The sequence below is a fragment of the Fukomys damarensis genome, unplaced genomic scaffold (genome assembly GCF_012274545.1).
Source record: "Fukomys damarensis isolate Sample0158 unplaced genomic scaffold, DMR_v1.0_HiC HiC_scaffold_16, whole genome shotgun sequence".
In the NCBI taxonomy this organism is placed as follows: Eukaryota; Metazoa; Chordata; class Mammalia; order Rodentia; family Bathyergidae; genus Fukomys; species Fukomys damarensis.
In genome coordinates, this window is record NW_022900928.1 from 15,285,325 (window position 1) to 15,297,318 (window position 11,994).

The window sequence follows — 11,994 nt, forward strand, 5'->3', positions numbered from 1 at the left end:
TAAAGACATTGTTGCAGTTGGGGAATCATGACACAATTTCTCTTTTGTAGTCTTTTGTTGCCGAGGCTATGTTGCTCATGGCAACTATCCTTCATTTGGGAAAGTCTTCGCTTCCTAAGAAGCCAATTACTGATGATGATGTAGACCGAATTTCCCTGTGCCTCAAGGTCTTATCTGAATGTTCACCTTTAATGAATGACATTTTCAATAAGGAATGCAGACATTCTCTTTCTCAAATGTTATCTGCCAAACTTGAAGAAGAGAAACTATCCCAAAAGGTAAATTATACATAAGGCCATAAAAGCACTGTTTTTTCCTTGTTGATTGTTCAGTTCCCATATGTGAGGCTGTCCCAATTAAAGACCTACGCAAAGAAATGTGTGTTTTGTTTTTCTCAAATAGAAGGAATCTGAAAAGAGGAATGTGACAGTACAGCCTGATGACCCCATTTCCTTCATGCAACTAACTGCTAAGAATGAAATGAACTGCAAGGAAGATCAGTTTCAGCTGAGTTTGTTGGCAGCAATGGGTAACACTCAGAGGAAAGAGGCAGCAGATCCCCTGGCATCTAAACTTAACAAGGTAACAAAATAGCAAATATACTATAAAATATTTAAATTGGCTACTTAAAAAAGCAGTATCAGGAAGTTGCTGGTCCTACTGTTCTTTGTTTTTTGTTTTTTTAAGCAAAGCAGTTTAACTCTTTATTTATTTATATATTTATTCTTTGGTACCGGGGATCAAACTCGGGACCTTTCACTTGCAAGGCAGTCGGTGAACCACTGAGCTAAATCCCTGGCCCAGTCCTACTGTTTTCTAAAAAAGTCTTTTTGTGTATTTATTCTCTGTTTGTATATCTTCTTTGGAGAAATATCTGTTCAAATCCTTTGTATGTTTTTTTATTGGATTTTTTTGTTGTTGTTAGCTTGAATTACAGGAAGCTTTGTGTATTCTGGATACTAACCCTTTAGATTTGCAGATGTTTTCTCCTCTTCTGTGATTTGTCTTTTCACTCTGTTGTTAGTGTCCTTTGATGCACAAAAGTTTCTGTTTCTTTTGTTGCCTTTGCTTTTGGTGACAATATTGTACTTTTAAATGCTGTACTACAGGTATTTTTAAATTTGAGGGGATATTTAAATTTTTATCTTTATGGCATTACAAATATTTCTCACCATATGATTTGTTTGCTTCTTGAGCTTGAATACCAATGAATACCACATTTTCTTTATTTGGTTCCTGAGTTTCAGAGAGCAGATTGTAAGCTTAGATATTTACTGAAAGATTTAACTGAAAATGTATCCAAATCTATTTTTTTGTTAAATTGGGAGAGTGTTTAATGGACTTGTTAAACATATTTAATGTATCTGTACTGCTGAACTAAGCTTAAAAATCAACATATATAACATACTTTATATTGAGCTGCTGTATTTAGAAAGCAGTAGGTGGGCTGGCATGTGACTCAGTGGTAGAATGCATGCTTAGTATGTGCAATGCCATGGGTTCCATCCCCAGTACCAAAACAAAACAAAAACCAGAAGATGCCTCAGTATCATCTTTCAACATTAATTCTTTTTTTATTTTTTCCATTTTTTTAAATTGAGTTTATTGGTACATTTTAGGTATACAGTACAGTTACATTCGTCATTGGGATCTTGTACCTTTACATGACAAGTCTTGGTTCTCATTTTTACCCCTTGTCCCTGCCCTCCCTTCACCCCCTCCTCCCCTCTCCATTTACAAACACTTTATTTCCATTTTTTCACTTTCTCATATTTTTTTCTTCTCCCTTATTACCTTTCCCCTACCCTTCCCATTTTCCCTACACCTTTAGCCCTTTTCTTCCTGTTTCACATTATTAATTATTTCATTAGGATCTTGTGTACTATTATAGTTTTTTACACCAGAGAAACTATTCGGTATTTACACATGTGTGACCTCACCCCACAAAGAATGGCTGCTATCAAAACAATAACAAATGTTGACAGGGTTGTGGGGAGAAAGGAACCCTTCTCCATTGTTGGTGGGAGTACAGACTGGTGCAACCTCTATGAAAATCAATATGGAGATACCTCAAAGAGCTGGGACTAGAGGTTCCATTTGACCCAGCCATCCCTCTGCTGGGTATCTTTCCAAAACAATTAAAAGAATCATATCACAATGATATATGCACACCTATGTTTATAACAGCACAATTTGTAATAGCTAAAAGAAACAGCCTATTTGCCCGTCATTTGGAGACTGGATAAAGATGTGGTTTTTCTATACAATGGAATACTACTCAGCCATAAGGAATGAGAAATTAGATTCATTCATAGGAAAATGGATACATTTTGAGGATATACTCCTAAGTGAAATAAATAAGTCACGCAAGTATCATCTTTTAAATTAAATTTTCAAATTCTTTGTTGCCTGGATAACTTTTTTCATGCTGTACAATCTGTTTTTTAAAATAATTGTCCCAGTTTTAATTTCCATTTCTGCATTACAGTTTTGTTATACCTGTTCCAAAATGACTTTTCGGGTCTAAGCACATCTCTTAATTACCAGACTTAATCATTAACTAGAATATGTTTAGTTAAATTGTGTCATTCATTTGATTATGTCTTCATTTGTTAGGGACAAGGGATACTAGGGAATGAACCCAGGGCCTTTGCACTGAGCTACACGCCCAGCCTTTTATTTTTTATTTTGAGATAGATTCTCACTATGTTTCTTTGGCTAGGCTCATACTTGTAGTCTTCCTGACTCTTCCTCCCAGAGTACTGGGATTATAAGCATGTACCACCAAGCCCAACTCATTTGAATCTAGCTTTATTTTTGTTTTGACAGGTCACCCAGTTGACTGGTTTCTCAGATCCTGTATATGCAGAAGCTTACGTTCATGTCAACCAATATGATATTGTCCTGGATGTACTTGTTGTGAACCAAACCAGTGATACTTTGCAGAACTGCACATTGGAGTTAGCTACTCTAGGTAAGGAAATTTATCATAAAGGAAAGGTATTTTTGTACATTATATCTTTCTGACAGATTATCAAGAGATGTGCACAGATTTCAGTATAAGTATTCTTTTGAGCCCTTTGAAATTTTTTTTTTTTTTTTTTAGTTTTATGTTTAAAATTTATTCTTCACCTTATTTTCTGAACCTTTGTCATACTTACTTGGCACATTCAATTCTTGAGTTTGATCTAGAAAATGTCAATTTTTTTATATATAATAGCTGTTTAAGGTACAGATTTACGTGATAGCTCAGTCCATTAAATTTGTAATGGCATTAGTACAGAATTCATCCTGTTACCTACTACATGTGGCCAGGGTCATGTATCACTATTACGTTTAGCAATATGTGATTTTTTTTTTTCTTAACAAAGACAAAGGAGTCCAACTCACTTCTGACCATTCTTAACATCTGGTTTTGAAAATGTAAATTGTACAGGAACAGGGCAGAGCCCATGCCAAATTCCATATGGCTTATGCAAGAGTTAAGAGACTTAAGTATATCAAAGGAAAACATAGTTTTTGTCTTGTTTCCTCAGCATAGCTTGATGCCTGTGTACAATGAATTAACTCTCTCAAGAATTTACAAGTGTTTTTGTAAGTTGTTCAGTATAGGTTCTTGAGAAGTTTATATTCTTTCATTGAAATGAAATGGTATGATCAGAGTAACCTCCCACACATGAATTAAACATAGAAGTATTCTGATTTGTCTATTACCTTTTAAAAGAAAATGTACAGATTGATGTGCATAATAAGAATGTTAAAGGGCCAAGGATTTAGCCCAGTGGCACTGCACCTGCCTCTCAAGCACAAAGTCCTGAGTTTGATACCCAGTACTGGGGAAAAAAAAAAAAGTAGTCATAAGGATGTTAAAGGATTTCTTCATTTTGTCCTCAGAATATTTAAATCTTTTCTTCTTATATGCCTTATTTTGCTAGAAACTATTAAGTTGCATACACTTTAATATTGGATAATATAGCAATATATTATGGCTAATTTTAACCGTGTCCAAACTTTTTCCCCCCCAGGGGATCTGAAACTTGTGGAAAAGCCATCTCCTTTGACTCTTGCCCCTCATGATTTTGCAAATATTAAAGCTAATGTCAAAGTAGCATCAACAGAAAATGGAATAATTTTTGGTAATATAGGTAAGGTACTATTTTATGGCATGTGATATTTAAATATTTTATTAAAGAATTTCTGTATTGAGTAGCTGTGGAATTAGTTTGAGGACAGGACCTGAATCTTATCTATTTATCATTTACAGAGCACTCGAAGTACCAAGATTTGTAGAGCAATGATCCAAATAGATTCACTATCCTGAAGAAACCACAAAGCTTGCCTGGGTGTGGCAGCATGGTTGTAATTCCAGCTAATTGGGAGGCTGAGGCTAGCCTGAGACTGTGTCTCAAAATTAAATATAAAAGGGTAGGGTACAGGATGTACATCAGCACTCCCTGGGTTCAACCCTTAGTGCTGCCAAAACAAAAAACAACCCCTGCCCCAAAAGAAATGAAAAACCACCAGGCAAAAGGAAAAGATAAAGAAATATAGAATTGGACTATAGTGTGATAAAGGCAAACTGATAAAATATGTGCTTTTGGATCAAACAGTAAAAATATTGACTTTGGAAAGCTTTATAAAGGAAGAATGTGTGTTATCAAAATATACCATATGCACAGAATCTAAAATTTGATATAGGCACTTCTGGCCACATTCATGGGTGTATCAGACCTAACAATTAGTGTTAGAGGCACTCAGTCAATAAGCATATTGTCTAGCTGTTTGTCATAGAGATAGAGCTACTATAGTGAGGAAAAAAAGATCTTTGAGTTCAAGTGGCTGCCTGTCACATAGGAAAAAGCAGGTGTGTACAATAGTGTGGCAACTAGCAGCCAGTACTATTTGAGAAGCCTGTACTCGGTAGCCTTGGAGTCCATGAAGGACTTTGGTCCATTGTCAGAGTGGTAGGGGATTGAAAGGAAGGCTATGAAGGCTTTATGGAAGAGCTAACTCTAGAGTAGGTTTTTAAAGGATCAGGGTTCTATGGATAAATAAGGATGTAGATGATCAGATATATTTAGGTGATCAGATACATAGGTGATCAAATATATGATGTTTAAATTTTTAAAAACTTATAGTAAAAGACACGGTGCCGTTAATTGCCCTCAGAATACTCCCCCTCACTTCAGACACATTTATCCCATCATTCCTGACACTTTTTGAAGTGGTTCTGGAGGTCCTCTTTCATGTCTTTATGAGGTATGATCAAAAGTAAGATGAATGAAGCCACGCATGGTGGCGCACACCTGTAATCCCAGCACTCGGGAGGCTGAGGCAGGAGAATCGCTGTGAGTTCGAGACCAGCCTGAGTTCCAGTGAATCCACAGTGAGTTCCAGGTCAGTCTCACTACATAGTGAGACCCTGTCTCAAAAAAAAAAAAAAAAAAAAAAAGTAGAATGAATGCTGCTGATGCGTGACATCTAATTAAAAGCAAGCTTGTAAAACTATTACAGTATGTCCTCATCTACCCTTTTCCAAAGTCAAATGACCATGAAGGGTAAACATTTTGATCAATTCAGGACATGAAGCAGCCACAACAGCACAACTAAAGACACAAAAAAATGCCAGGCATGGTGGCGCATGCACTCCGGAGGCTGAGGCAGGAGGATCACTGTGAGTTTGAGACCAGCCTGGCTACACAGTGAGGTCCAGGTCAGCCTCAACTACATAGTGAGACCCTGTCTCAAAAATAAGGGCTGGGGATTTAGCTCAGTGGTTCCGCTTCCTGCCTTGAAAGCGCAAGGACCTGAGTTTGAGCCCCGGTACCAAAAAACAAAAAAAAAGACACACACACAAAAAAACTTCCAGAACTGCTGCAGAAAGTGGCAAGAATGATGGGACAAATGTATATGAAGCAAGGGAGAGTGTTGTGAGGGCGATTGTGACAATGTGTCTTTACTGTAATAATTTTTAAAAATTGAAGTATTCACTATTTTTCAATCACTCCTCATACAAGTAGTTTGATGCACCTGATGTTTAGAGTAAGTTGGAAGGTAATGGTAGGAACAGATGAACCTAAGTTGGTGAGAGTCATAGTTTATTGCCATATTAAAAATTTCATTCATAGAAAGTGAAGACTGGGGAATTGTAAATTGTAAATGAATTACTTGATTAAATACTTCTGCAACAGCATTTCAGAAGACACAGGAAGATTAACTAACGGATTATTTACAAGGGCCAGGGATTTAGCTCAGTGGTACCACTGCCTGCCTTGCAAGTGTGAGGTCCCGAGTTTGATCCCCAGTACCAAAAAAAATCGAAATAGATTATTGACAAAATCCAAATCAGAGACTATAAAAGATTTCAACTAATGGAGTAGTAGTTAGAATGAAAGGAACAAAACGTAATAGATGTTAAGGAGTTAGATTTAGTAGGGCTGGGGATGTAGCTCAATGGCACCACACCTTCCTGGCAAGCGCAAGGTCCTGAGTTCAATTCCTGTTACAAAAAAAAAAGAAAAAAGTTATAGTTACTGATTAAAGAGGAAATGGCTCAAGTAATCCTCTGGATTAAGTTTTTGGGCTGTTTTATCACCAAAACAAGAAATCATAGAAGTGAAGACCAAATTTGAGAGAAACAGATGGTAAATCTTGAGCAAGTTGAGTTTTAAAAGTGTCTAAAGATATCTTACCAAGTTGTGTTATCTTGACCTACTTACTTGATTTCTCTGTTTCATTTCCTTGTCTGTAAGGTGGGAAATATCAGATAGGACTGACGAGATTATTAAACAGGTAGCATTTGTAAAGCAGTTGGAATAAGCCTCATAGTACTACAGAAATATTTGCTAACATAATTATTTAGATATACTAATTTTTTAATGAAATTTACCATTGTGATTAAGGATCTTTTGTATGTATGTGTTACAGTTTATGATGTCTCTGGAGCAGCAAGTGACAGAAATTGTGTGGTCCTCAGTGATATCCACATTGACATCATGGACTATATCCAGCCTGCTACCTGCACTGATGCTGAATTCCGTCAGATGTGGGCTGAATTTGAATGGGAAAACAAAGTTAGTCCTTCAGAGATTTCCTTGCACTTAGCTTTCTTCCTTTTGACTGGTTGAGCAGTTCTGTGATGAAATTAATCTCCCTAAAAAAATGTCAGTTAAAGGCCAGGGGTGGTAGCACACACTTGTAATCCCAGCACTGGGGAAGGATGAGTTTGAGTCCAGCATAGGCTATATAGTGAGTTCAAGACCAGCCGGGGATTTAGCTCAGTGGTTCCACCACCTGCCTCGCAAGCACAAGGACCTGAGTTTAATCCCCGGTACAAAAAAAAAAAAAAAAGACCAGCCTAATCTACATAGTAAACTTGTGTCAGAAAATAGAAGCGTTGGTTAAGAAAAAGCAAATAGGGCTGGGGGTTTAGCTCAGTTGCTGTGCTGCCTGCCTGGCAAGCTCAGGGACCCGAGTTTGACCCCTGGTACCAAAACAATTAAAAATACAAAGAAAAAGCAAATAGCCTTAACTAGAGGGCCAGGGATGTAGCTCAGCGGAGCCATGCCTGCCTGGCAAGTTCAAAGTCCTGAGTTCGGTTCCCCATACCAAAAAGAAATACGTAAATAAATTTTTTTTTAAATAGCCTTAATTAGAAATCATGCACATAATTTTGGTAATTTGCTGCTATAAACAATTACAGAGTAGCAGTTCTATAATATGATTTAAATAGACATACTGCATCTTTTCTATGTATAAATGATAATTTACCATTGAATCAAGTCTTTGAAAGAGGCTTTGCAAAGTCTGTGGCCTACTGAGAAACTATTTTCTTTGAGCCTGGGTTTTTTTTAAATTATTTTTTATTATTGTATGTATATAATAATTTCATTTGTTTTGGTGAGATGGTACCTGTGGATATCATATCTTGATAATTTTTGATCCCCTTTCCCATCACCCTCTCTCCACATTCTGAGAATCCCCTTTCCATCTCCAAAAAGTCTGCCTCCCTGTTTCCTGTTATCTTTTCTTTATTTTGTACTTTATATTTTGGGTTTTCATATAAGAGAAACCATGCACTATTAAACCTTGTATGTCTGATTTATTTCATTTAACATTATGGTTGCAAGATCCATCTATTTTCCCTACAAATGACTTAAATTTATCTTTCTTAATGGCCAACTAATACTTTATCGTATATGTATACCATATTTTCTTTATCCATTTATCTCTGGATGGGCTTCTAGGCTGTTTCCATAATTTAGCTATTGTGAAATATGCTGCTATAAACATGGGTACACATGTATCACAGTAATATGGCGACTTCAGTTCTTTTGGAAGACACCCAAAGTATAGGTGGGTCAAATGGAGTTTCTGTTTTTAGTGTCTTGAAGAATCGCCATACTGATATTCATAGTGGGCATACTAATTTACATTCTCACCAGCAATATTCGGGTTCCATTTTTCCCACATCCTCACTATCATTTGTTGTTTTTTGAATCCTTAATGATAGCCATTCTTACAGGAGTAGATGACATTTCTGTATTGATTTGATTTGCATTTCTCTAATGGCCAACAATGTTAAATTTTTTTTCATGTATTTACTGGCCATTTGTACTTCTTTTGAGAAGTCTCTTATTTCATTTTCCCATTTTTTGATTGGGTCTTCTGTTTTGGAGAGGTCTAATTTTTGAGTTAATGTATTCTGAATATTAGTCCTTTTATTGAGAGTAGCTAGAAAAAATTTTTTTCATTCTTTTTATTCTGTTGGTTGTTTCTTTGCTGTGCAAGAGCTTTTTAATGTAATCCCATTTGTTGATTCTTGGTATTATTTCTTAGGCAGTTAGAACTCATTTCAGAAGTTCTTGCCGATGTCTTTCAAGTATTTTACCTACTTCCTAGCAAATTCAGTGTTTCTGTTTTTATATTTAGGTCTTTGTTCCATTTTGATACAATTTTAGGACATGGCGAAAGATGGGCCTTGATTCATTGTTCTGCACATAGATAACCAGTTTCCCCAGCACCATTTGTTAGAGGCTTTTCTCCAAAATTTTTGTTTGTTTGTTTGTTTGTTTGTTTGTTTTGGTACTGGGGATTGAACAGGGGTCCTTGTGCTTGCAAGGCAGGCAGTGCAACCACTGAGCTAAATCCCCAGCCACCAACATTTGTTTTTAATTCTCTTTAATGTTAAAGATCAGATAGCATAAAATATATGGGGCTTAAGATGTATGGGGCTATTTCTGTGTCTTTTGTTCTGTTCCATTGGTCTACATGTCTGTTTTTGTCCAGTAGCATGTTGTTTTAGTATAACTTGAAATCTGGGATTTTAAGGCCTACTACTTTGTTAAACCTTGATTTTTATTTGAACTCTGTGTGCCCCATATTGATCTTTCTGTAATGTTACCTATATCTGCAAATTCTAATACCAACTTATAGGTTGTTTTATTTTGCAGATGTTGTTTATTTGTTGCCCACTCTGTCTCTAAATATTTGAGATTTTTAACATGAAATATCAATGATTTGCAACTTGTTAATTGTAAGATTTATGGTCTCCTTTACATTTTTCTTTCTCTACAGGTGACAGTTAACACCAATATGGTAGATTTAAATGATTATTTACAGCACATATTAAAGTCAACCAACATGAAGTGCCTAACTCCAGAGAAGGTAAAGTTTTTGTTTTGTTTTGTTTTGTTTTTGTGCTAGGGATTGAACTCAGGACCTTGTACTCACGAGGCAGGTGCAGTGCCACTGAGCTACATCCCAGCCCTGACTGGGAAATTCTTAAATCTGAGAATAGTACAGTAGAATCTTGACTTTATTTCCTCTAGTGTATTTTTCTTATAATTCAACACGGGAAACAGTATCATTCTGGAGTTTGTGTTTTTGGTTTTTGAGTCAGTGTCTCACTGTGTTGTTCAGGCTGGCCTTGAACTCACAGTTATCTTCCTGCCTCAGCCTCCCGAGTGCTGGGATTATAGGCATGCGCCACCATGCCTAGCCTTCTGGAGTATTTAATGGAAATTATCCACAAAGTATTTAAATCTGATTACTTTCTTCTGTTGGAATATACCTTGTAACCCAACTGATTACTCTTTTCTAGTCTTCTTCCCCTTTGAGATAAAGGCTTATTGCAAGTAATTTATTGTAGATACTGGGATAGAAAATGTCTGGACTTCTGAGGGCTCTGATTGTAGGCTAGTATAAACCTGCTCAAATTTGGAACTGTTACACTGTACTTTGTTCTATGTCTATGAGTACATGAAAAAAGACTGTGGTCAGGAAGCAAAGAAGCAGCAGAGATACATAAATTCAAATTAGAATAAGTGGTATTTCTTTGAAGTTGAGTTTATTGAAGTATAATATACACACAGTAAAATTAACACTTTTTACATGTGTTTTTCCATGAGTTCTGGCAAATTCATCTGATCCCATACCCACAACCACATCAGTAGTATTATAAGTCATCATTCACCTTTGCTGTATGGTTTTCCCAATGTGTAGTAAATACCGAGTTTGTCACAAATTTCTCCCAGGCCCTTTCTGGTTACTGTGGCTTCATGGCAGCCAACCTTTATGCTCGTTCTATATTTGGAGAAGATGCACTTGCAAATGTCAGCATTGAAAAGCCAATTCACCAGGGGCCAGATGCCGCTGTTACTGGCCATATAAGAATTCGGGCAAAGAGTCAGGTAATGATTGCTTTTTTCAGATCATTTCTGAATTAAACAAAGGGAAAAAGAGTTTACAAGTCTTTCTTCTATCTGTAATATCTTCTATTATACTCATGTTTTTGTGCCTTAATTCATATATGTAAAGACAGTATTTTCTGAATAGAAACTATTTCTTCATTAAAATAGCCTAATTTTTGAGCCTGTTATTCTGGGATATTTGCTTAAAACTAGATTGATTCCCATGAGGTAATGGTGAAATGGATTCTGTAGTTTTTTTGCAAGCCAAAGTATCAAGTGACTGCTGTTAAATCTAGAACTAAAATGTACTCAACCCACTAAAGTTTTATTGTGCATATTTTGCATATCCTAGATTTTATTGCTAATGCATTGTCATTGAATGGAGGCTTAGTTTAGCAAGAATAACCTATTGGTTGTTCATAATTTCAATAATTATAAAAATCTTCATTCTTTTTTACAGGGAATGGCCTTAAGTCTTGGAGATAAAATCAACTTGTCTCAGAAGAAAACTAGTATATAAGAATAAACAATATGTCCTTGAAGCTTGCAATTAAAACTTAGGTATGGGCTTATTGAGCTCCAACATCTTTTATACTCTTTAATGCTTTTTGTTTATATAGAACCTGAGTTCATGTTAAACGCATTCCAGCCAATAATTTATAGTCTTTCCCTTAAATCATGATTGAGTTTAAAATTATAGCTTATCTTTTGTCTTAACAGTTCTGAATGCTGTCCTGAAAGTATATAATGTTTCTCACGTGTACCAAGACCATTTTCACAATAACAATAAAGTGACCTATTCACAAATTTTTGTTATTTTATAAATAAAAATACATAGTTTTAGTTTTGTAGCAGTGGGCTTTTTTAGTTAAGTCATAGATTTCCATTATAAATTTAAAGTCCTCCTTGCATTTTATAGTTTTATTAAGAGAATTTACAAGCAGTGATATAAAATGAAACAAGTCTGATTTACTTTACATTCTGACATCAATATTTCTGAAAATGTTTCATGTTCTTCTCAAGCTTAGCTCCAAGGAGAATATGTCAAAATAACTTGAAAAAAGAAGATTCATCTTCACTTTAAAGAAGTTATTATGAACCCTGACTGAAATACACATACCATTTTTAAATATCTTACATCATACTAAAAAACAGATAATCCAAAATAGATTTTAATTATTCACATTTAGCTTTTTGTGTTCTGTGTTTGTTAGGAATCAAATTGGTTCTAGCTCACTGCCAAAGCTGTACTGGGAGGATTAATTTTAGAAGATTCAGAAAGCTATAACTCTGGGTGTGGTTT

General features: G+C 35.7%; 1 protein-coding gene across 1 annotated transcript in view; it reads left to right on the top strand.

Annotated features, from left to right (window-relative positions):
- Positions 1 to 11,491, top strand: part of Copb1 (COPI coat complex subunit beta 1) — a 40,520-nt gene extending 29,029 nt beyond the window's left edge. Inside the window, exons 15-22 of the mRNA XM_010615220.3 lie at positions 51 to 278; positions 403 to 582; positions 2,830 to 2,974; positions 4,026 to 4,145; positions 6,928 to 7,073; positions 9,577 to 9,666; positions 10,536 to 10,691; positions 11,152 to 11,491. Of these exons, the coding sequence (XP_010613522.1) occupies positions 51 to 278; positions 403 to 582; positions 2,830 to 2,974; positions 4,026 to 4,145; positions 6,928 to 7,073; positions 9,577 to 9,666; positions 10,536 to 10,691; positions 11,152 to 11,211 (1,125 nt within the window). The 3' untranslated portion in view covers positions 11,212 to 11,491. The remainder of the gene's footprint in view (positions 1 to 50; positions 279 to 402; positions 583 to 2,829; positions 2,975 to 4,025; positions 4,146 to 6,927; positions 7,074 to 9,576; positions 9,667 to 10,535; positions 10,692 to 11,151) is intronic.
- The last annotated feature ends 503 nt before the right edge of the window (positions 11,492 to 11,994 follow it).